Raw genomic sequence first — 26,590 nt, 5'->3', positions numbered from 1 at the left:
AATGAGACCTCCAGACTTGTATACAGTACTCAAGGTGTGGGCTGACTATTGCCTTATACAAGGGGATAATCACCTTCTTATCCCTTCTAGAAAAATTCCTATATATCATTGACAAGACCCCATAAGCTACTCTTGCAGACCATCTGCACTGCTCAGAAAACTTCATATCTGTCTGCACCGTTAACCCCAGGTCATTTTCGTTCTCTACTACCGTCGGTGTACTACCACAGAGTTGATATGTTACTCTGGGGTTACTGCTTTCCATATGTAGTACTTTACACTTGCCAATTTTAAACTTAATTTTCCATCTCCCTCTCAGTCCATCTGCTCAACTTTTCTAGATCCTGTTGCAGCAGCATACTGTCATTAATGTTCTTAACAATCCTGCCAACATTCATATCGTCTGCAAACTTGGACATTAAGCCTGAACCACTCGACTGTTTTTCTGTACACTCTAATGAAGACAATGATGAACATCAACTTGATATACACAAAGAAGTACAGCAGCTATCTACATCAACTTTATTTTCCACCTCTCAGCCCATCTGCTCAACCTTTCCAGATCCTATTGCAGCAGCATAGTGTCAGCACTCTACCAACCTTTGTATCGTCTGCAAACTTGGACATTAAGCTTGATATACCATCATCAATATCATTTATAAATACAGAAAACAATAATGGAACCAACACTGAACCCTGAGGGACTCCACTAATAACATTAGTCCACGATGAGCAGTGTCGCAGTGTCCACTGATTACCGCTCTCTGTCTTCTCCCCCTCAACCACCCCTTTATCCATAGCAGCAATTTGCCTCCAATGCCACACTGCTCTGATTTGTGCAACAGTGTTCCATGAACAACAGTATCAAAAGCCTTTCTAAGATCCAAGTATATAATATCAAAGTTATTCCCTGCATCCAGTTCTTTTGTGACTGCATCATAGTATCCAATCAAACTGGTCAGGCAAGACTTTCCCTTAACAAAACCATGCTGTGTCTGAGCTATAACTGAAGTCTTGTCTAGATGATCCTGCAGTGCTTCTTTAACCAGTGCCTCCATTAATTTTCCTGGAACAGAAGTTAAACTCACAGGTCTATAATTACTTGTGTCAGCCTTTGATCCTCCTTTGTGAATTGGGGTCACATTTGCACATCTCCAGTCTATGAGTACATCCCCTGAGTCCAAAGAAGCTCTCATAATTATGGCTAAGGGTTTGCTTGCTTCCTTTGCTGCCTCCTTTAATATAACTGGATAGATCCCATCCACCCCCGGGTGCCTTTTTTATGTTTATCCTCAATTTCTCCTCCACTTTCCTCTCAGTTATTACAAAATCATCCAGCTCACTGCCAGAGTTTACTTCATCTCTGGCATTCACCTTCCTGAATAACTCCTCATGTGTGAATGTAGATGCAAAATACTCGTTTAGTTTGTTAGCCACCTGAGCAGGATCCTTAACTATTGAACTATCAATATCCAGTGGACCAATCTGATCCATCCCTTTCATTCTTGAGTTCACATAGGTAAAGAACTCTTTTCTGTTTTTCTTTGCATCCTTTGCCAAGGTTTTCTCATAATCTGCCGTTGCCTGCCTAATCTCCTTTGTGACTTGGTTACAGACCAGCTTATATCTATCATAGGCTTTCATATCACCCATTAATTTATATGTATCCCATGCATTTTTCTTCTCTGCCATATGTCTCATTAGTTCATCTGACATCCATTTAGGCCTAAAACTTAAACAATATTTCTTAGTTGGTATGTAAAGCCTAGTAGCTTCCAAGATAAGTTCTTTGAATGCTTCCCATTTTGAATTTGCTGTTGGTAACATCATCAGTTGGTCCCACTGTATAGAATTTAAATACTGTCTCAGACCATCGTAGTCACCTTTAAGAAAGCAAAAATCCTTCCCTTTACCCCTGATGGTAGTTACCTCTTTGAGTAAATCACAGTTCACACACTGATCACTGCCACCTAGTGGTTCTTTTATTTGCAGATTCTTAATGCATGAAGAATCACTACAGATAATCTGATCAAGAGTATTACTCTCTCTAGTTGCCTCCCGAACATGCTGATGTAGAAAACAATCATCCAATAAATCTACAAAAGCCTTGCTAGTGTGTAAGTGACCAACCCACAAATTCCAGTCAATATCTGGGAAATTAAAATCCCCCATTATAAGACTCTCTGATGTACTGGTCCACTATTTCCCTGTACAGTTTCTTATTATACTCATCAGAGTCATTAGGCCTATAGCACACTCCTACTCTGAATTTTGATCTCCCAATGCTTATGTCACACCAAACTGACTCGACACTGCACTTTCCAGTGATGTCGACTGGCTTTACTTCCTTGGATTTTGTGTGTTTCTTAACTAATAGCATAACCCCTCCTCCCTTTCTATCCTTTCTGTACACATTGTACTGCCCAAATTACAGTTCTGCATTCCTTATATCTGTGTGACACCACGTCTCTGATATCACAACAATATCCGCCTTTGATGCTTTGAGCAATACCTCAAATTCATCAAATTTATTTACCAAACTCCAAACATTGGTGTACATGCAAGTATATATGCACCTGTTCCTATTCTTAGCTACCCTGACACAACCCATGTGTTTACTTGTACCGTAATGATTCTCACCAGTCTCCGAAATACCCTGCATCTTGTTTTCCAGGCTGCTGCTCATTCTTTTTTTTTTTTTTTTTTTTCATGAAAACCCCAAACACGAAAGGTATCAAAACCTATAGTACTTAGTACCGTGCATGGGTTGAAGGAGAAGTATGGGGGAAGGGGGATGTCGCAAACTTTGCTCTAGAGCAGGGGTGGGCAACAGCCGGCCCGCGGGCCACATCCGGCCCGCGACGATGTTGAATCCGGCCCCCTCGGTAAATGCATAAATATAGAAAATCCATACCTGACTACACTCGCCGTAAACATTCGGCTTAATTCGGTTCAATCGGGAATCGCGGCCAGTACAACAGTAACCAAGTGATTCTATGCAGCGTCAAAGAGTTATTTCCTAATTATTATTGTAGCATCGATCGAACGAAGTTCCTTTGGGTTTGACTTCTTATTGAAAAAAATAATATTGGTGCGAGATATTTTATGTTTTATGCCTTTTCTAATTATTACAATTTTTAATTTAATATAATTTATAGCCCATAAAATGAGGCAATTAAAAAAAACAGAAAAATTGATGCCGAATGCCGCATTTTCAATTATAATCAGACATTCAGATATTTTTTTTAAAAATACATTAATAATTTGGTAATTCGAGTAATATAACATTTTTTAGGTTCTGATTTTTTTTATTAAATCGTTCAATCTATTCCGGCCCGCAAAATTTCATTCGGCCCGCTGACAAAAAAAGTTTCCCACCCCTGCTCTCGAGACTAATTCCAATAGAAGCAGTGCAAGAATCACTTTCACCTCTGCTAGTGGCTACTGTTAATCTATTAGTCCTTGTATCCCCCCAAGCTAGCAGTTTTCCGACCCACCTAACACTGCCTCGATAGCATCAGCAAATATTCTTGCACCCTTTCTATTTAAGTGTATCCCATCCCTGTAGAAGCAGTCTCTCCTGTTAACAAGTACAGACCAGGCTGAAAAAAATTCTACCCCTTGAGCCTTGCACAATATTTCCAGGGCCCTCATCATATACTCCCTCCTATCGTGTCTGGGCAGAATTGCAGACACTTTCAAATTTGACCCTAATTCACAGCTTTTTTTCAGCAGTGACCTGTACTTGTTAAAGGATTCCCATATGTTTTTATACATTGTCACTGTTTGATTGAAAGAGATATATTGCATGGGGAAGACAGTGCAAATAATGCTAGACTGAAAAGGGTTAATGGATGCTGGTAGTACCTGATGTCTTCTTCCTTTAGCAAAATAAGAAGGGCTAAATTTCTGTTTCAGCAAGCACTGCATCAATAACCAAATCACATAGATACATACATACCTCCACTGCCAAATTCAATCAAAATCAAACTGCTATTTCAACTGTTAATGGAATTGTGTACCAATGGTTGTGCTAAACCACTATAGCTAAATCACTGATAAAGCAACACTTTATGGATCAACTGAAGTGGGAATATACTGGGAAAATCTTTAAGAGTGTCTCTTAGGGTACTTTTTTAAAGTTATTATCACTCTTACAAATCCAAACAAAAATACTTATGTTCGGTGGAACCTTTCATTTTAAGCCTGAGCCTGCCACAAACCAGGATGGAAATGGACCTGGAAAATATTGAGGAAAATCTCTGGGGAGCTTACTAAGGTCATCAATACATTTACTTACAGATCCAAACAAAAATAATTTAATTTTCTTGTGGATCTTTTATTTTCAATTTTACCTGGCTAATAATCTATCAACACTGCTTCAAGTACATTATAATGGGTAGTATAATAACAGTGCATCATAATCAGCACTGTTGTTATACTACTTAATACACTTCACAGTGAAAGTGTTTTTTGTAAGAAAATTAAACATTTTTGTTAAAAAAAAAAAAAAAACTTGAATAATTTAAGCAGAAAAACTTGAACTGCTCAATTTTGGTTGGTTGGTTGGATTTTTTTAGTTTAATACAGGTTAAGAAACAGTAAGTTTCTAAAAGAAAAGTTGCTTCACAGCAAAAACACCCATAACAATGATGTAAGGATGTTAATGAATATATATATTATTATAGTTATTCACAAGAATTGTGTGCATATATCTCATTAAAATTACAAAATTAAGTAACAGAATAAGGTTCAGCAATTAAATTTTATTTTTCAGAAGAGAGGGGTATTACCATATGCTGACCTTTATATATATAAATAAAATTTTATTTTTTAATTAGTGCAGCAAAAGCCTGTGGCTTCCTTGCACTATATGGCTAATAGCAATATGATTATACTGCTGCATTAGTAGATATCAACACATCGTATACATGTGGCTTTTGATCAACATGATACTAAAGTTCTACGAGTATAACTGTTTTAGCTCAACTAAATTTTATTGATTTAAGTTTAGGGAAAAGAAATTTAAAGTGTTATGGCAATTTCTTCAAATGTTCCTACAAGTAATATCACAGTACAGTAGAGTACGTCAGTTAATCGAGGTCAGACCTCTTCCGGAGAGTCAAATTTTCCAGATAATCGAACTGGAAATTTCCAGGATACTTTTTTCGGTAAGATTAAATAAATTAAATCTAATTACTTAATTAAATAAGATTAAATAAATTATAAACTAATCCTGGAAAACAGAAACATTCATCCGGCATTTTTATGGTTTTTATACAAAACAGGAAGACTAGAAAGATTTTTAAATGCTCACGGTTTTTTCGACTTAACAAAAATGACCAAGGACAATCTGTGCATCCAATGACATCTGCACACATAGCAATTGTAACTCACTATTTTTTCATCTTAAAACTTGGTGCAAGCATTTCTTTTTTAGTGGTTTGTTTGTTTGTTATTTGGTTTTTAGGAGCATTAGCAACTAAGGCCATATTGCTCCGGGATTTGCGGTGGTCATTCCCTGACCTTTCCGCATCCTCCGGAAAGAGATGGGCTTGAACCCCAGTCTAATCAAGAAGCGTGTGCTATGCACTGCTGCTCCTTCCCATCTGGCTATGGAGGCGCCTTTCTCTCTTTCAGTGGCTAGAGTTTTTCTCAGTAATGCTTTCATAATAAGTCTGTCTCATCAACATTATAAACATTGTCTTTCTCGTAATTTGCTTAACTGAAGCAAACTTACTTTTAAAGGACACCACTGCCGATTCATCTGCAGAAAGTTTCTCGCCTTGAATGTCTAGTTCATGTATATCATGTTTCAGTTTCAAGTTTTTTAGCCAACCTGCGCTTGCCTTAAAATCTTCATTACCTCTTAATTTTCAATTAAAATCCAGTTCTTTTTCACACAACATTGGGCCAGACACTGGTTCACCTAAACTTCGCTTCTGAAAAAAAAATAAATAAATAAAATAATAATAAAAATTAAGTGCACTCTCTAAAGCAGCATTTTCAGGTTTCGACAGGCTCTTTCCTGCTAGATCATCCTTCACTATCCATAATCGACAAATTCTGTTATAACATTGGAATTTTTCTTGATGTCGTAAATTGTTGAAGTCCCCACATTAAATTCTTTGGAGAGATTTCCTAAATCTTCACCTTTTGTAATTCTATTAATTTCTGTTTTTTTGTTGTAATGTTAAAACTATGTGTTTTCTTTTTGTTCACATTTTACCATAAAAAATTGAGGAAAACAATAAATCGCACAGTTTTGAGCTAATATTATTCTTCTGAATCTGGAACTAAACTAATCTGAAATTCACTTATGGTTTCCGAGAAATCCCAGTAGTCTCTGTGATATTTTTCTACAGCAGATTTCTGAAGGTCACATAGAATTCTCGAGGTCAAAACCAAAAAAATTAAAAACAATTTGCAGTTTTCGGTTTATTGGGCTGCTTTTTGTTTGTACAATCCGTTATAAATGGGTAGTAAACCCGATCTTTCGCTTATCAAAATTCAATTTGCAAACGTGATCACTATAACCAGTGCTTACTGTACTACCATTAATAAAAAAAAGAAAGATCAGCCTTTCAAATTATTCTGGATAACTGACTTCCAGATAACCGACGTTCTACTGTAGTTGTTAATCAAAATCTGATGCACGCTACTCACTTATACAAAATGGATTTTTATTAAAAGCTTTTTTCCTGGGTAATGCCTATTCTAATAATGTATTCATAAAAGATTGGAGATTACAAAAATTATGGATGGACTGAGAATGATCTTAAATTAGTTACTGTATGCTAGAATGTCTTCAGGGAAGAGAATGGAACTTTGTGAACAATTTACCAGTACTTAGATAATAATTCCAATACTTTTTTGAAGAATACTTTAATTATGCAATTTTATATGGAATTAAAAGTTACCACCGATTTTTATAACTTTTTGTCAAGATTCTGATGAATTGCTGGACATCTTTCTTAAAGAATCTTGCCAGAAAAGAGTCAGCCAGACAAAAAGTTAGATGTTGCCTTAAGTTTAGATTGGTTTACCATTTCATCTTACAATCAGCAATAGATTAGATCCACAGCCAGTGGCAGATCCAGAAAAAAAAAATGATGAGGAGCACCATTTTGTGCCTTGTTTTTGCACAAACAAGGCACAAAATAATGCACAGAAGGAAATAAATATGACACTCAAACATAATGTGACTGACAGATAAGCAAACAGCAATAGTCTGAATTACTTTGAAGTAAACATTACGCACAACCAAACTCCGTGATGCCTCGAACTACAATGGCAATCACATCAGCATCAGCGTTGACAACTGTAGTCACTTGAAAATAGCTGAGCCACAATGCAAAAATAGATAAAATCCTACATTAACAATGAAAAAAAAAAAAAAAAATTTTTTTTTGTAGCTGAAGGGATATTAAACGATTCATGTGTATTCTCCGAGAAACGACAGGGGGGCAAATTCTCTGATGCTTCTACCCTGAATCCGCCACTGCCCACAGCTGTTGAAACTACTGCAGATTTAAGTAATTGAAAACCTTACAATTTGAATAAAATCCGTGGAATTGGGAAGATGACAAAGAAACCACACAACAGGACTAATAAGATACTTCAGATAATAGAGAGGAGGCAGAGATTTCATTCCCCCAGACTGCACAAAATCAACTACCAGAAGAAGAGGTAGATAATTTGTTTTGCTTAACTCCACATCATTATAGCACTATAATAATGTGGAGCTAAGCAAAAAGTTCATCAGACAAGAACTGATTTAAGAGACAAATAAAAGGAAACTGATTTCCATTTAAAAAAAAAAAAAAATCAGCATTTCCTTCATGCAGAATTGGAAGAGCATGTACATTATCTGCTGTTAGTTTTTTTTTTTTTTTAAAAAAAGAAAAATATTGAAAGAAAGGGATGATCAACACTAACATCCTTGATGATAAATGATATACAGAGAATTATGGACATAAGCATCATTATAATTTTTAAACCTAAGAATGAAGCAAGAAAATAGAATATCTCTGAGTGTATACACACAAGATATGATGAAAACTTTTGAGGACTGGTTTTGTATTTTGAAATTGTGACAGAGTAGCAAGTTGTACCTATTTGCAACATATTTGGTGACTCATCTAGACATAGTTATTATGCATTTGAATCACTCATTTATTTGCAAGCAGCCTGAATTAGCACCTGTTGAACAGGTGTTTTGTTGAATTTTAAAATTAGTGATTTTATTGATCAGAAATCAGTGATTTTTATTGATCAGAAAATTTGAATTAAATTTTGTTTCAAATTAGGGAAAATGGAACAAAAGCCCACAAAATGTTAAAAACAGCTTTTGGAGAAGATGCTGTGTGTTTGTTTGAGGACTTTTCAGTGGTTCGAAAAGAGTAGAGGACAACTTATCTGCTCAAAGACAATCCATACTCTGGCCACCCTTAAACATCAAAAACCAATGATGCAATCGTGAGTTCATGATCTGATCAGGAGCGATCAACATTAAACTATCTGCAAGTTGCTAGTGTAAATGCATTTCTTATGGGACAAGTCAATCAATTTTAATGCAAGACCTTGAAATGTAATACATTTCAGCCAAATCTGTGACTTGCATCCTCATTGACAATCACAGAGTGGCGAGTTCTCATATTTCAGAACTTCATCAACATGCTTTACATTTGTCAATGTTAATGAAGTTTAACATTGACAAATGTAAAGTACTACACATGGGAAACAGCAACCCCAGAGCAACGTATCAACTCTGTGGTACTACACTGACAGTGGTAGAGAATGAAAGGGACTTGGGGGTGGTTGTGCAGGCAGATATGAAGTTCTCTGAGCAGTGCAGACGGGCTGCAAGAGTAGCTCATGGAGTATTGTCAATGATATACAGGAATTTTTCCAGCAGGGATAAGGAGGTGATTATTCCATTGTATAAGGCAATGGTCAGGCCACACCTAGAGTACTGTATACAGGTCTGGAGGCCTCATTTCAAGAAGGATGTAGAGCTGCTGGAATGAGTACAGAGAAGGGCAACAGGATTAGTGAATGGAACAAAGGGGTGCTCTTACGAAGAAAGGCTTAAGTTTTGCAAATTACAGTGTCTGGAGACTAGGCACCAGCGAGGTGATCTGATAGAGGTGTATAAAGCCTTGAATGGTTTAAGCATGCTCAATGCTGATGGGATTCTTCCTCTAGCTCAGAAAAATCACCTGAGAGGGCATAAATTCAAATTGAGGAAAGACAGATGTAGGATAGACGTGCGGAAATTTGCCTTTAGCCAGCGGGTGGTTGGTTGGTGGAACAGACTGCCATCCCTTGTGGTGGAGGTTGATAGCCTAAATAAGTTTAAGGCTCAGCTGGACAGGTATTTTGAACGAACAGAGGGGTGAAGTGGAAGTGGGTTTTTTTTTTTTTTTTTTTTTTTGGCTGATGCTGCATAAGCTTGCTTTCTTGCATCAAATGCCTCTACTAATGCTAATGCTAATTTTCTATCCCTGATTAGAGCAGTTGCAGCATGGAGCTCATCAACACTAAATGGGGACTTCAGGTTATACATATAGTGGTCATTCTCATGGCATAGTTTGAGCTGTTCAGTATTAGAAGGAGCTGGCGGCTTTTGGAACATCACATCCAGAATGTTATTAATAACATTCTGGATGTGATGTTCATAACTGCTGCTGCAACAGGATCTGGAAAGGTTGAGCAGATGGGCTGTGAGGTGGCAAATGAAGTTTAACATTGACAAATGTAAAGTACTACACATGGGAAACAGCAACCCCAGAGCAACGTATCAACTCTGTGGTACTACATCTGTGGTACTACGTAGAGAATGAAAGGGACTTGGGGGTGGTTGTGAGGCAGATATGAAGTTCTCTGAGCAGTGCAGACGGGCTGCAAGAGTAGCTCATGGAGTATTGTCAATGATATAGAGGAATTTTTCCAGCAGGGATAAGGAGGTGATTATTCCATTGTATAAGGTGATGGTCAGGCCACACCTAGAGTACAGGTCTGGAGGCCTCATTTCAAGAAGGATGTAGAGCTGCTGGAACGAGTACAGAGAAGGGCAACAAGATTAGTGAATGGAACAAAGGGGTGCTCTTATGAAGAACGGCTTAAGTTTTGCAAATTACAGTGTCTGGAGACGAGGCACCAGCGAGGTGATCTGATAGAGGTGTATAAAGCCTTGAATGGTTTAAGCATGCTCAATGCTGATGGGATTCTTCCTCTAGCTCAGAAAAATCACCTGAGAGGGCATAAATTCAAATTGAGGAAAGACAGATGTAGGATAGACGTGCGGAAATTTGCCTTTAGCCAGCGGGTGGTTGGTTGGTGGAACAGACTTCCATCCCTTGTGGTGGAGGTTGATAGCCTAAATAAGTTTAAGGCTCAGCTGGACAGGTATTTTGAACGAACAGAGGGGTGAAGTGGAAGTGGGTTTTTTTTTTTTTTTTTTGGCTGATGCTGCATAAGCTTGCTTTCTTGCATCAAATGCCTCTACTAATGCTAATGCTAATAATGCTAATGCTTCTTGCTACTGACTCACATTTTGTTTCTTTTACCATTACTGGTAATGAATTGTTGGGGTATGGCCATGACATGGTCCAGTTTTTTTGACTGAAGACACTATCTTTAGGAGGAAGGTAGACCCTTGAGCAAGGGAATCTTGATCAAATGTGAAGATCATGCTTATTATATTTTTGACTTAGAGGGCATCATTCATTATGAAGTTGTCCTGTATGGTCACAGAGTGACTACAGAACATCTCTACAGTGATGCTGTTCAGGGAAAATGGATGGCAAAATAGGCTTGGGGAATCTTGCATCATGACAATGCATTGCATACATAGCAGCTTCCATTCAAGAATTCCTGTGAAGAATTTCATCGCTGTGGTCACCATCTGCCATACTCATTTATGCAGCTTCCTGCAATTTTTTGTGTTTCCCAAGCTTGAGGCCCCCATGAAAGGTCACAGATATGCAATAACTGAGGAAATTATTCAGAGCACGATGCAAACAGGAATTTATAGCAATTCCAACAGAAGGCCATTAGGAATGCTCCCAGACGTTACAGGAGCAATGAAATCAGGGTACACAGTGTGAAGAGACTACTTTGAAGGATATCCATCCACATAGCAGATAAGCTTCATTTCCCAAATACAGCGGATTCCAGTTATTTGGGCCACCGGTTAATCAGGGCAGCCATTTATCTGGGACAAATCTTAAAGAACAGAACCTAATCATGAAAACAGCCAGGGTTTTCTTAGCTTAATTAGGACAACATGCTGTTTAATTAGGGCAGGAGACCGCAGCACTCGAGATTACCCTATGATACCACATGGTCTGATTGGATTTCTGGAGGTCACAATCATAAAACAATTAGCGGTTTCCGGTTTATTGGGCTTTTCTGTTAGTGAAATCTATTATAAACAGTAAACTCGGTATTATTGAATTTATGATAATACCGACACCTAAAATTCTGTGTGTTTTTATGTTGAAATGTGTTTCCCCTGCCATGAAATCTTGAATCATATAAAAAACAAATAAATTTTCAGAATCTTCTCTTTGTTCCTATTTTTTAAGCCTTGTAACTTGTTACTCCGTTCTCACTTCTGCGTATTGTGTTAGTTGCCATTTGTGTGTGCCATGTTTGTTCTTTGTTATTGATTGCTTATCTTTTTTACTGTTACACTGTTTTAAATTTTAAACCCTCCCTCAAAATGTTAGTGAACAGAAATATCAACTAGTTAGTATGTACATATTAGTACATATTAATTAAGCTACATGTAAGCATAAATTTATTTTTATTTTGCTAGCCTGTGGAAAATATTCTTCCGGTTTTCACATATCATTTAATTTTTTGATTGGTAAGGTAAAAAAGTGTAAATATATCTTTACTGTTATAGCCTATGGATAAAATTCCTCCAATTTTCACTTATTAGAACTGAATTTTAATATAATTAAAATTCAATTCACAACCGTGATCACAATGACTGGCGCTTACTACATATTGTATAGTGAATGTACTTTACTAAGGTGAGTCCATTGAAACGTGAATTGATTGTACAGAGAATGAATCGTAAAGCGAAGGTCCACTGTATTTTTAACTATTTACGTGAAACTTTAACTTTCCATAATTGGGGCAGCCACTTAATTGAGCCAAAATGCACTGTCCCAATGTGTCCAAAATAACCGGAATCCACTGTATTAGTTGTCCTCAAAATTTTTGTTTGCGCCTTCTGTATCCCTTATATGTGAATCACACACACACAGTATACTTCTTTTGTAGTTTGGGCCAATCTCCTTGAAAGAACTATATTTCATTATTCTTTTTTCAAAGAGATTGGCTCCAAAGAGCACTGTACATAGGAAAATATTATAAGGACTCACCTTTTTCAGGTGATTTTTTTTTTTTTTTTTTTTAGGGTTTATGAAGTAGGGCTTTATACAAGTTGAAAATCAACACACTTAATATATTATGTCTGATTTTTCGCTATTAAAAAATGAATTTTTTAAAAGGAGTTTATTAAATTAAGCGTATCTCGAGTGTTATAACATGAAAAATATAGTATTAAACAATAAAATTTACTGATGCCATGTTAAAAATACTGATTAATGCACCAGCAGAGAAAACGAACATATGTTGAATTTAAAATGTAGAACATGTGAATGCAATGATAAGTGGCTAGATATAGTTGTAAGAAGCTGCCTTCCTACCTTTAAGTTTTTGATTTAAATATGAAATTAAATTGTTTTTGTAGTCTTTTTACCAAAATAAAAAGGAAGGTATGCTATATATATGTTTATTCCTACTTTACATTAAAAAAAAAAAAAAAAACACACCACCTGAATTTTAAATGTGCGTGATCGCATGACATTTCATAGGATTGACTATAGGGTTATCAGAAAACAGCATTAAAAAAGGAAGTGTTATAATTGGGAGTTTACTTGATATATATACCCAACTCAAAGATATTCTTTCTTTCTTTTTTTTTTTTTTACTGAAAACTTCAAACTTAATTGTTTTGTGATTATAAATTTTATTTTATTTTAACTTGTATAGTTATAATTTTTATCAGTTTATAATGTATCAATTTTAGTTTTATAAACTGATTTTATTAGTGCACTATTGTCAGCGAATGATCAGTATCATTTAGAAATGAACACAATTTATGAGTGAAAAAAAAGCTTCATTCATTAAACTAAAAGAAATGGTTGTCATATAATATTTACAACTCTGAGATTTAAGACCAAGATATTAATTAAGAGATTATTCATAATATCTTATCATCAAATAGAATGCCTTGCACAATGCTATTTGGAGGCCTTTCTTGGCATCCTACATGAGGGTACAAGAGTGTCACTACTCACCAGATGTTTGGGGAGGTGTGACTTCTATTCCTCTTAAAGACCTCTTCAATAAAAACTGTAGTTAAGTCAATCTGAGAAAACAAGGTCCCTTGAGTTATTCCAGACTTCTCAGCCTGCCCAATATTCAAATCAGCCCCTAAATACACACTTATACAGACATAATATCCTCATAAAATATGGCCTAAAATACAATACATCATAAAAACCACCACTGCCACCAAGTGTTCATCTGGAAGTTTTCGATGCTAAGCAATGCTAACTGGTATCTGGTCTTCTATGCAGACAGATGTACTGCTGGCAGTACATATAGCTTATGATGTGAGGTTATAGACAATTTAACATTTCAAAAATTAATCACAACATTAAATTTAATTAAATGAACTCTGATTATTCTAATGGACTAGGTTATAATTACAAGCCATTCTGGAAATAATGTATTTATATTACAGAGCCATAACTACTAAACATTCCTAGTCCTCCAGGTAATTCCCATGATCCATCTGTCAGTGATCCAACACTTGACTTTTCTTCAACATGACCTCATGATTTGCCATTGCTTATCCATTTTAATACTCTAATTAATACTTCAAAGGGTTGATTTCCTTAGACACCAAAGGATGAATATTAGAACCTAATTCACTTCTCAAAGATACTAATTCTTCTACTAGTTCAATGAATAGACATACCAGCTGACTATGGAACCAAATCAATAGGGTGTGGTCCAGCAGACCACAGCATACTCCTCCAATTATTGGAATGACAATACATCAATCTGAGAGTAATACCTGTTTGGACTCTTTCTAAATGATACTGCAACAGTAGCTGTAGGAGCAGGAGTAGGCACGTTGGGAAATTTCATACTGATATACATTGATGATGCTAAAATTTATAAGACTATTAGACCTGATAACTTTGACTCGGGTTACTGATAGGAGTATATCTGGATTTCCTTTGAATTTATGAAATAAATTAACATAAAATTACAAATTTCAAGAAGATAGCCATTAATTACAATTATTTGACAGCGAATAAAAATTAGTAAGGGTTAACAGAAATGTTGATCTTGGAGTATTATTTTTCAGTGATGTGTGGCCATTTTTATAGTTTAAGTCCTTGATAAATCTGAGAATTTACCTAATGAAGTGGTGCCTATTTTAAAATATTCTTTGTGGGAGTCAGCCTTAGTAATGATATTTAAATGGATTTAGAAGTATTTATGATATCATTCCTATTTAGAATGGTGCAAATTCTTTGGCATTTTAATGTTATATGACAGAAGACAGTCAAGAGTTTTTTTTTTTTTTAAATAACCCGATAATGGGAATTATTTCTATTTCAGCTTTAAGTGAGAAATATGTTTATCCACCCAACTTCTTAAGTCAAATAATTTGTTAAAAATGTGTGGGCTGTTCAATTAAAACACATTCGGTGCATTCTCTGCAAGACGGGAAAAACATATGTGCATATGCTTAAATCCAAACATTGGTGTGCTAGTTCACAACAGAAACTAGCATACTTCATTTGTTTGTCATTCACACCGTGTGTAATTTTTCATGGGACATTTTAAAAGAATGGTATGTCAAAAATGGGGTTACCCACAGAGTAATTCAATTTTTAACTGCAAATGGACAAAAACTTCAAGAAATTCATAACATGTGGAGGTGACTCATACTGTCAAGATGGCTGCTCAAAAGCTGTCATACAAACTGGTCAAGAATGCTTTCAGCAAGAAGAAAAAAAAAAAAGAAACGTGAAATTTGCAATGCTCAAGACAATCTCCTCATGCAAAATTTACAGACAAAACTGAATTTTCACAGCTGCTGAATATTAGCAGGGGTAATGTTGTCTCTGATTACACACACACACAGAGAGAGAGAGAGAGAGAGAGAGAGAGAGAGAGAGAGAGAGAGAGAGAGAGAGAGAGAGAGAGAGCTAATTACTGATAACGGACGCACACTGAATTCTTCTTTTCAGAGGCTGGTACCATTCAGTACACCTAATCAATATAATTAGGCAGGTAATAATACAGAGGCATTATATTGTATCAGCAATTAGGTTTCCAATTGTATTATACCAGTTAATTTAATATGGACAAAAAAAAAAAAAAAAGCCCATGCCAATTCTTTGCCATATTACTTATTGTTGGTTATAAAGGCAAATTTTCAAATATAGTTTCACCTCAGCATTTCAGATGTTGTTGTTATTTGGTTTTTAGGAGCATTAGCAACTAAGGCCATATTGCTCTGGGGATATGTGGTGGTCATTCCCTGACCTTTCCGCATCCTCCGTATTTGGTGGTCACGGGCTTGAACCCTGGTCTAATCAAGAAGCATGTGCTACGCACTGGTATCAGGATTTCAGAAGAACTGTTTTAAATGCTGAGCGTCTTTACATTAAACTGAACAACAAATTTTGGGTCATACCTTGTTACGGGCATGAAAGTAAGTTTATTTTATTGATTTTGGGGTACTAGACATGGAAATAGTACTTAAAATGGTAGATTGGCTGTTATTTTCAAAAAAAAGTAGTTTTTTTTAAATATTTATACACAAGCTATTTTTTATTTACATGGCATACCTGTATCAAACACAGGTATATTCCACAAACATATCTGTATCAAACGCAGGACCTCATCGCCTTTCGCTTGTATTCAGCTTCAGGAGCATCTCTTTTCACCATCCAACAAAAATCAGCTAACGTGGCAGCACTCCATTTGCTTTTGTATCTTTGTTCCATCGCTGCGATATCTTGATGGAATCGTTCACCACATTTGTTGTAGATGGCACCACAGTTTGGCGGGAAGAAATCCAGATGCGAGTGCACGAAATGCATCTTCAATGACATGTTACACCTGTTTTTCGTAAGGAATAATGAGATCTTCCACAAGCTGCCTGTAGTTGCCGGCTTTAACATTTCCCAGAAAACCGGTCAAAACATTTCAAAGGGCTTTCCACCCTGATTTCTCGCAATCACTAAGGACACATTCAAATTGTTTGTCTTTGAAAAGTTTTCCTATTTGTGGACCAATGAAAATGCCTGCCTTAAATCTTCTCTGTACTGTCTTGGGAATTTCTCTTGCAAGTATGTGAATGCAGGATCATTCACTTCCAAAGCCTTCATGAAATTTTTCATGATCTCCCAGTTTGATGTGGAGTGGTGGAAGCAAAACTTTATTTGGATCTACCAGAGGTACAAATGCTATGTTTTTCATTCCAGGTGTTAACGACTTTCATCGAGGCCAACTCCTCTTTCTCATAGTGCATATCCTTTCCATGACTATCCCACTCACAGAGAAAGCAACAATACTTAGTGTAACCCTTTTGTAGTGATATTAAAATGACAATTACCTTTAAATCATCACATATATGCCACTCATACTTCTTATAGTGTACACCTAAGAGGATGTTCTCCTTGTTTGCATATGTTTCTTTTTTTGTGGACGGCATATGCAAGAGGTATTGAGGGCAGCATATGTTGTTGTTGTTGATTAAGGGTTTTAAGACACAAGGGCATCAAGGCCAAGATGTGTCTTTCCAGGTTTTTTTTTTTTTTTTTGTAACTATTTTCAAATTCGTTTGTCAAATCGGATTTTCCTAATGAAATTAAACAGTTCCTCTAGATTTGCAGAGTTATCTAATATCTGTTGTAGGGTAGGTGGATTCTGGTTATTACATAGACTTTGGAAGCAAAGTAGTCTGGAATTTCTGAAGCATGGGCATACTAATAGGATGTTTTTGACACTAAGCTGAACTTGGCATTAAAAAGAGAGAGGGAGATTCTCATTAGCTAGTAGATGATAATGCGTAAGGTGATGTGGCCAATTTGTAGTCTCGCAAGGATTACGAGATTCTTCTTTGCGACTTTTTCTGATGCTTTATTTCCATATTTCTAGATTCAGTTTTATTTCTTGGAGTTTATTATTAGTTTGATTTCTAGGGCAGAATATTTCCACTGTGTAATAACACAGCCTTAAGGCTCACCTTAGAAGAGTCTATAAATAGTAGCCATTCTTTGGGAACGTGAATCATGTTCATTGCTGCCATTAGACCATCAACATCCTTAAAAACAGTGAGTTCACCTTATGTTTGATAGAATTGATCACAGTCTTTATTTCAAGTATGAAATGTTGTCACTTTCACAGCATGATCTAGAAGATTCCATTGTTATAGCCTTGAAGCCAAAAGCTCTGCCTTATTCTCCGGCAGTTGGAGATTCCTGATGAGGCCATTAAGCTGACTTTGGGTGATCTTATGTGGTTCAGAAGGATAAAGGTTTGGCAAAATGGTGGATCCCTTGATGTAGATGGCTGCTGTTCTTCTTTGAGTATATCAAGTTGATGTTCATTAGTGTCTTCATTTTCATTATAGTGTACAGAAAAACAGTCGGGTGGTTCAGGAATAGGTAGTACTTCACCTAGTGAGGCACGAGACAAAATGCAGATGGTATATTTGGGTAAGTCACTGTCCACTTTTTCTTCATTGTCATCCCTTTTCTAATAGGAGGCACCATACAGAAGTAACAGTCTGTGACGTGATTTCTTGGCTCCCTCCATATCATGGGCATTGCAAAAAGCATCCCTTTTGATTACCCCACGTGTTGAGTTTTGATGAACAGGTAGTGCAGCATATGTGTGGAGTCCAGTTCAGCTGCCCACACCAATGCCGGAGCTTGCACTTGGTCATCACGCAACACAGCGGCAGACCCCAAGGCAGAATGCGCTGGTCCCAAAGGAACTATTAGTTGTTGGTGACTCTATTGTCAGGGAAACAGGAAACATGCTTTGTAAAAAGGATAGGTGGAACAGGACCAGGGTATGTCTGCCAGGGGCAAAGGTTGATGACGTTGTAGAGCGGATATCTTTTAAGGGCACACAAAAGGTGATATAGTTGTACACGTTGGCACTAATGATATTAAGAGTAGGAGATCGGCGGAATTACTTAACAAGTACAGGTCACTGTTGAAAAAAAGCCGTGAATTAGGGTTGAATTTGAAAGTGTCTGCAATTCTGCCCAGACACGACAGGAGGGAGTATATGATGAGAGCCCTGTCGATCAATTCGGCCCTGGAAAGATTGTGCAAGGCTCAAGGGGTAGAATTTTTTTCAGCCTGGTCTGTACTTGTTAACAGGAGAGACTGCTTCTACAGGAATGGGATACACTTAAATAGAAAGGGTGCAAGAATGTCTGCTGATGCTATCGAGGCAGTGTTAGGTGGGTCAGAAAACTGCTAGATTGGGGGGGATACAAGGACTAATAGATTAACAGTAGCCACTGGCAGAGGTGAAAGGGATTCTTTCATTGCTTCTATTGGAATGAGCTGCAGCCTGGAAAATAAGATGCAGGATATTTCAGAGACTGCTGGGAATCATTGGGGTACAAATAAACACATAGGTTGTGTTAGGGTAGCTAAGAAAAAGAACAGGTGCATGTATACTTGCGTGTATACCAAAGCTAGGAGTTTAGTAAATAAATTTGATGAATTTGAGGTATTGCTCAAAACATCAAAGGCAGATATTGTGGGGATTTCAGAGACGTGGTGTCACACAGATATAAGGAATGCAGAACTGGAATTTAGGGAGTAATGTCTACAGAAAGGATAGACAGTATAGGAAGGGAGGAGGGGTTATGCTATTAGTTAAGAAATACATAAAATCCAAGGAAGTGAAGCCAGTCGACATTGCTGGACAGTGCAGTGTCGAGTCAGTTTGGTGTGACATAAGCATTGGGAGATCAAAATTCAGAGTAGGAGTGTGCTATAGGCCTAATGACTCTGATGAGTATAATAAGAAACTGTACAGGGAAATAGAGTGGGCCAGTAAATCAGAGAGTCTTATAATGGGGGATTTTAATTTCCCAGATATTGACTGGAATTTGGGGGCTGGTCACTCACATACTAGCAAGGCTTTTGTGGATTTATTGGATGATTGTTTTCTACATCAGCATGTTCGGGAGGCAACTAGAGGGAGTAATACTCTTGATTTGATTATCAGTAGTGATTCTTCATGCATTAAAAATCTGCAGGTAAATGAACCACTAGGTGGCAGTGATCACAGTGTGCTGAAGTGGGATTTACTCAAAGAGGTAACTACCATTAGGGGTAAAGGGAAGGGTTATTGCTTTCGTAAAGGCGACTACGATTGACTGAGACAGTATTTAAATTCTATACAGTGGGACCAACTGATGATGTTACCAACAGCAATTCAAAATGGGAAGCATTCAAAGAACTTATCTTGGAAGCTACTAGGCTTTACATACCAACTAAGAAATATTGTTCAGGGTTTAGGCCTAAGTGGATGTCAGATGAACTAATGAGACATATGGCAGAGAAGAAAAATGCATGGGATACATACAAATTAACACGTGACACAGAAGCCTATGATAGATACAAGTTGATCTGTAACCAAGTTACAAAGGAGGTTAGGCAGGCGAAGGCAGATTACGAGAAATCTTTGGCAAGGGATGCAAAGAAAAACAGCAAAGAGTTCTTTACTTATGTAAACTCCAGAAGGAAGGGGATGAATCAGATTGGTCCACTTGATATCGATGGGTCAACTGTTGATGATCCTGCTCAGGTAGCTAACAAACTGAATGAATATTTTGCATCGACATTCACACATGAGGAGTTATTCAGCGAGGGGAATGCCAGAGGTGTATTCAACTCTGGAAGTAAGCTAGAGAATCTTGTAATAACTGAGAGTAAAGTGAAGGAGAAATTGTTGAAGATAAACACAAGAAAGGCACCTGGGGTGGATGGGATCTATCAAGTTATATTAAAGGAGGCAGTAAAGGAAGTAAGCAAACCCTTAGCCATAATTATGAGAGCTTCCTTGGACTCAGGGGAAGTACCCATGGACTGGAGATGTGCAAATGTGACCCAAATTCACAAAGGAGGATCAAAGGGCGACACAAGTAATTATAGACCTGTTAGTTTAACTTCTGTTCCTGGAAAATTAATGGAGGCACTGGTTAAAGAAGCACTGCAGGATCATCTAGACAAGACTTCAGTTATAGCTCAGATACAGCATGGTTTTGTTAAGGGGAAGTCTTGCCTGACCAATTTGATTGGATACTATGATGCAGCCACAAAAGAACTGGATGCAGGGAATAACTTTGATATTATATACTTGGATCTTAGAAAGGCTTTTGATACTGTTGCTCATGGAAGACTGTTGCACAAATCGGAGCAGTGTGGCATTGGAGGCAAATTGCTGCTATGGATAAAGGGTTGGTTGAGGGGGAGAAGACAGAGACCGGTAATCAGTGGACACTGCTTATCGTGGGCTAATGTTATTAGTGGAGTCCCTCAGGGCTCAGTGTTGGGTCCATTATTGTTTTCTGTATTTATAAATGATATTGAGAATGGTATATCAAGCTTAATGTCCAAGTTTGCAGACAATACGAAGGTTGGCAGGGTTGTCAAGGACACTACTGACACTGTGCTACTGCAACAGGATCTGGAAAGGTTGAGCAGATGGGCTGAGAGGTGCCAAATGAAGTTTAACATTGACAAATGTAAAGTACTACATATGGGAAACAGTAACCCCAGAGCAATGTATCAACTCTGTGGTACTACCTGACAGTGGTAGAGAATGAAAGGGACCTGGGGGTGGTTGTGCAGGCAGATATGAAGTTTTCTGAGCAGTGCAGACGAGCTGCAAGAGTAGCTCATGGTGTATTGTCGATGATATATAGGAATTTTTCTAGCAGGGATAAGGAGGTGATTATTCCCTTGTATAAGGCAATGGTCAGGCCACACCTAGAGTACTGTATACAGGTCTGGAGGTTTCATTTCAAGAAGGATGTAGAGATGCTGGAACGAGTACAGAGAAGGGCAACAAGATTAGTGAATGGAAGAAAGGGGTGCTCTTACGAAGAAAGGCTTAAGTTTTGCAAATTACAGTGTCTGGGGACTAGGCACCAGTGAGGTGATCTGATAGAGGTGTATAAAGCCTTGAATGGTTTGAGCATGCTCAATGCTGATGGGATTCTTCCTCTTGCTCAGAATAATCACCTGAGAGGGCATAAATTCAAATTGAGAAAAGACAGATGTAGGATAGATGTGAGGAAATTTGCCTTTAGCCAGCGGGTGGTTGGTTGGTGGAATAGACTTCCATCCCTTGTCGTGGAAGTTGATAGCCTAAATAAGTTTAAGGCTCAGCTGGACAGGTATTTCGAACGAATAGAGGGGTGAAGTGGAAGTGGTTATTTTTTTATTTATTTATTTTATTTTATTTTTTTTTTTTTTGGCTGATGCTGCATAAGCTTGCTTTCTTGCATCAAATGCCTCTACTAATGCTAATGTCCTGGTTGCCTACTTTACACCTAAGTACAAGTAGTAGGCCTTTTTTATGGTTTGAGTTATGGGGTGCGTTCTTGAAGCTGCGATTTCTCCACATGCGTAACAGAAGTCATCTGGACTATTCACACAATTGCGGGGCATATTAATCTTACATGACACAAATACTGCACAAAAAGTAAAAATCTCACGGAGAACAAATAACTCAGTACCCAGCTGTATTCGAGGATTACTGTAACAGAGTTGAAGACATATTTGGGCGACAACAGCTTATCACAAGATGCAGAGTGAGGCAACAGTTACCAATCACGTGATAAGAGAGTGGTGGTACTGAAACTGTGGTGTTGCCATTTGTTTTGCTGAGAGCATTAGTTGATAATGTATAGTAACTCATTAATATGAGATCCCAACTGTAATTCGAAAACAAGAGCCAATCAACAAATTTTCATGTTATTTTCGTGCTCAGCAGCATAAAATTAGTCAAGATTGGATATTTTTGTTTTCACAGCATTTTACGTGTTGACCAAAGTTATTTCAACTTTTTAGAATAATATCAGCATCCAATCCTTTTAGTTCATTAATGCTTTTAGGTGCACCTTCTTTTTTTTTGGTGTTGAAAATGTTTAGAAAAGTTACCACTTCTTTAACATAAAATGGATGAAGATATTTTTGCACAGTTCTTGATGACATCAGAAGAGTAATTAATGATTAAATGGTGCATCCTCTTCCTACTAGTTTATATTACTTCTCTTTAATCCTCTGGCAATTCTGAACAAGGCATGCATTGTGTATTACAAGATACAAATATATCTTGTAATAATATAAATTAAAATAATCAAACAAAACAGAATATTATACTATTTCCCAATCCCAGAAGGGGGCTGTTCAATTCTGCTTTGAACTTAGCTAGACTCACTATCTCTACCAAATTGGAGGAAACTTATTCCAACATTTGAAAACCTACTATCCATTGTTGAATTTCATGCATGAGATCCAGCATTGTTATTCCCACATTTTATATTTGTGCTCCCCCAAGTTATAGTCTCACCCATGAGGGAGAACAGACTTCCACACTTCAATCAGATCTTCTCTTATCTGTCTAGTTGTCAAAATTTCTGGTCACCTTCTTAGCCATTCTTCATATGTGCATGGCTTTGCACTCATCAATAACATGGTCACCCTTCACTGAACTCGCTCCAGAAGTTATGCCTTTTTTTCAGGTGCAGCCTCCAGACTGAATACAATATTCCAGATGTGGTCTAACCATCATCTTGTATCAAGGTATAATGATATAAGCAAAGGTCTTATAAATCATAGACAGTAGACACCACATACATTCCTAGTCACCTCTTTACAATACATGGAAAATTTCACATCAGTGTGCATTGTTACATCTAAGTCTTTTTCATCTTAAACCACATCACTTTTAGCTCTTTTACCCTTAGCTTTTAAGCAACTCCAGGATCTCTGATGTATGGTCTGAAAAATTCAGACCATACATGCAAGTAAGTCTTTTTGAAACATGGCCAGGCCATGATGTTTCAAAAAGATAAGTGTTAAGCTGCCCTTCTCATCTTCAAATCATCAGCAAACTTCATCAGCTTTCCTTGAATGCCCTATCAGAAAATGAAATATATGAGGAATAAAAGGCTAACCTGCCACTTACAGAAGGGTCTAATTTTTTTCAAATAAATGGTAGAGTTAGCCATTGGCAATTTCATTTGTTAGTAGTGCAATATCAGACCAAGGCAAAGTTCCTTCTGTGGCTAGCATTATTTATCTTTGTCATAAAATAGCTAAATTTCACAGCTTTAGTGTGTAGCAATATCATAACTAATCAATACTCCATTCATGAATTAAAAATATTGTACATTATACAGAATTAATATATTGGTAAAAACATTATTATTCAGTCATCTTGACTATTTTTAAAAAGTATAGCATCAGCTGCATTTACATGCAGCTAATGCAGTAAATTGTTTAATCCTGCCTGCCTCAAAATAAAAAACAGCCTTAGCTATTTTATAATTTAAAAAAATAATAATAAATAAATAAAATAAACAAAAATAAAATAAACTTTTTGTTTATTTTAGTAATACAGTATAAAGAGTCTAGTCTACAGATAAGAATGTTTTGCATATTTAGACTAAAGTTAAAATATATTAGTCATTTCAACTATATAACATGTCATTGTTCATATGAACAACTTTTAACTACAAAATGGACCCAGAAGGCTAAAATAACCAAACGGTTATTTTATTCTTTCAAGTATTCTTTGTCTTTATTCACTGCTAGATATTACATGTGTAATAATATCACTTTCACCTTTTGCCAAACTAATTAAAACTACTAATCATTTGAATTATACACAAGTACAATCAGATGATTTGTTATAACTGAAATGAATATATTTGTGATAATTCAATTATCACAAATACATTCATTTGATATTACTTGATTATGCCCACCATTAAGAAAAATCCCTTTGATCTATAAATAAACTGCTATCTTTCTCTGTACTTTTTTCCAACAGGTCCACATCCCTCCTATTATGAGGTTTCAAAAACCACAACAGTGGTGTTGTTGTCAAAGGTCATCAACTCAGTAATTTATCTTATTACATTACAAATAAAGAGCAAACATTGTGTATACTTAACACTGTTGTTCAATTTACTAAATACCAGTTTGGAAAATCACTAGTGTTCAAAAGTGGGTTTTTTTTTGTTTTTTTTTTACATAATTACATAAGCTTTTATATGAAATTTAATAATCTATTATAGTTTAGCATCCAAATGAAATATCAGAAAAAAATTAATTTTGAAGTCTGGAAAATACACCACAACAATACCACTGCTGTGGTGTTTGATCCAAAAGCCTGTTGCTTAAGGCACTGGCAAAGATTTATATTTTGGACATGTCTTAGGTTCTAGTTGACAAGGCTTTTTTTGAAATGAGAAAAATAATCCTTTATTGTAACCAGAAGTAGGTATACACTATTCCATCAAGGTACACTTACCAGGGGATAGCATGTGAATGATAAAACTATACAATGTTAAAAGTGATATTTCTAATCTAATGCAGTATAATCACCTGGTTAAGATTGGTTACTAGCCTATAATATGAATACATTTAATTTTTTTTTTTTTTCCCATTACAAATAAAATTATAGGTAAAATACAACTATAAACATAAAGGATACCTATAGACATTAACTGTTGAGCAACAGCATGTTCCATCTTTGTACACAAAGAATTCTCTAGCTTCTCATAACCTTGAAAATTACTGTGTATATATTTTTGCTGATGCTTCAGTTCAAGTAGTTCCCGCTGTAGTGTTAGGATTTCTTGCCTCTGAGAATGTAGTAAATCTTTTAGTGAAGTCACAGAGCATAATATCGACTCTAAAAAGTGATCCACACTTATGAGGAGGAAGTAGATGTTGTGTGGAAAAGAAAGAGAAACAATTAATTTACACACACACACACACAAGTAAATTATCCAATTAGTATGTAAAAATATAGTAAATTTATTTATAATTTATAATTTTGTCATTGAGTTGCAGGAGGAAAGGATTTTGATGATCAAAGAAAGCAAGGTGAAAGCAGCAAGGAAGACATCAATATAATTCAAAAGCCTCTTGCTTACAGCACTGGTAGGGATTTATATTTTGAAAATGTCTCAGGTTTTAGCTAGCAAGACTTTTTTGAAATGAGAAAAATAATCCTTTATTGTAACCAAAAGTAGGTATACACTATCCCATCAAGGTAAGCTGCCATGGATTAAAAAGTGAATGATGAAACTCTATAATGTTAAAAGTAAAATTACGGTTTACATAATTTTGTTGTTCACTATACATTAAATAATAAATAACTAAAATAAAAAAAAAATTAAAATTATAAATAACTAAAATAAAGAAGAAAAATTAAAATTATAAATATAGTATAAGCACAGTTGAAAGGTTAACTACAACAAAAATGAAACAATATCTACTAAGCAGATGGGAGAGTACATGTGGCCAAAGGCCAAAGTTCAACCAAAGTCTCTTTCAGCACATTTCAGTAGTGGCATACAAGGGATTATCATTCAGTGTTTCCCAAACTGGGGTCCACGAGATGGACCCTCTGGAACTGGTCAAATTATTCATTCTATGTATAGCAAATTGTTGATAAAGTCATTATTATATATTTATGTAAAAATAAGAATAAAGGTAGAGTTGTTTTAAACATAAGACTTTGAATTTTTTTTTCCTGAAAACCCAGTGTTCGTTCACACACACACACACACACACCCGAAACTTTTTTTTTTTTTTTTGAAAGGGTCCATAATATCTCAATAGTTGGGAACCATTAAGGATTCCTCAAAGTGTGGTCTGCAGTCTGGTACCGGTCTACGAACAACTTATTTGAAATATATTTATCAATGATATTGATGAAGGTATATAAGGCTTAGTGTCGAAATTTGCAGTTGACACAAAGGTTGGCAGCGTTGTTAATGACAGTAATGGCAGTGTGCTACTGCAACAGGATCTAGAAAATATGGGCAGATGGGCTGATTGGTGGCAACTGAAGTTTAACCTTGACAAATCCAAAGTACTGCATATGGGAAGAAGTAACCCCAGAGAAACGTACCAACTGTATGGTACTACACTTAAGGTGGTAGAAAATAAAAACGGCCTGGGAGTAATTGTGCAGTCAGATATGAAGTTTTCTGAGCAATGCAGACAGGTTGCCAGGGCAGGTCATGGGGTTTTGGCCATGACATATAGGGATTTTGCTAGCAGGGAAAAGGAGGTGATTGTCCCTCTGTATAAGGCAATGGTCAGGCTATGCCTTGAGTACTGCGTACAGGTCTGGAGGCCTCATTTTAGGAAGGATGTAGATTTGCTTGAGCGTGTACAGAGAAGGGCAACAAGATTGG

General features: G+C 36.5%; 1 protein-coding gene across 1 annotated transcript in view; it reads right to left on the bottom strand.

Moving 5' to 3' along the window:
* Window positions 1-26,590, bottom strand: part of Ge-1 (Enhancer of mRNA-decapping protein 4 homolog Ge-1) — a 527,075-nt gene that overhangs the window by 162,409 nt on the left and 338,076 nt on the right. The window contains exon 19 of the mRNA XM_090372439.1: window positions 24,874-25,091. Within this exon, the coding sequence (XP_090228565.1) occupies window positions 24,874-25,091 (218 nt within the window). The remainder of the gene's footprint in view (window positions 1-24,873; window positions 25,092-26,590) is intronic.

Source organism: Mastigoproctus giganteus, chromosome 4, assembly GCF_048544385.1.
Source record: "Mastigoproctus giganteus isolate SK-2022 chromosome 4, ASM4854438v1, whole genome shotgun sequence".
Taxonomy (NCBI): domain Eukaryota; kingdom Metazoa; phylum Arthropoda; class Arachnida; order Uropygi; family Thelyphonidae; genus Mastigoproctus; species Mastigoproctus giganteus.
This window is presented reverse-complemented; position numbering and strand designations above follow the sequence as displayed.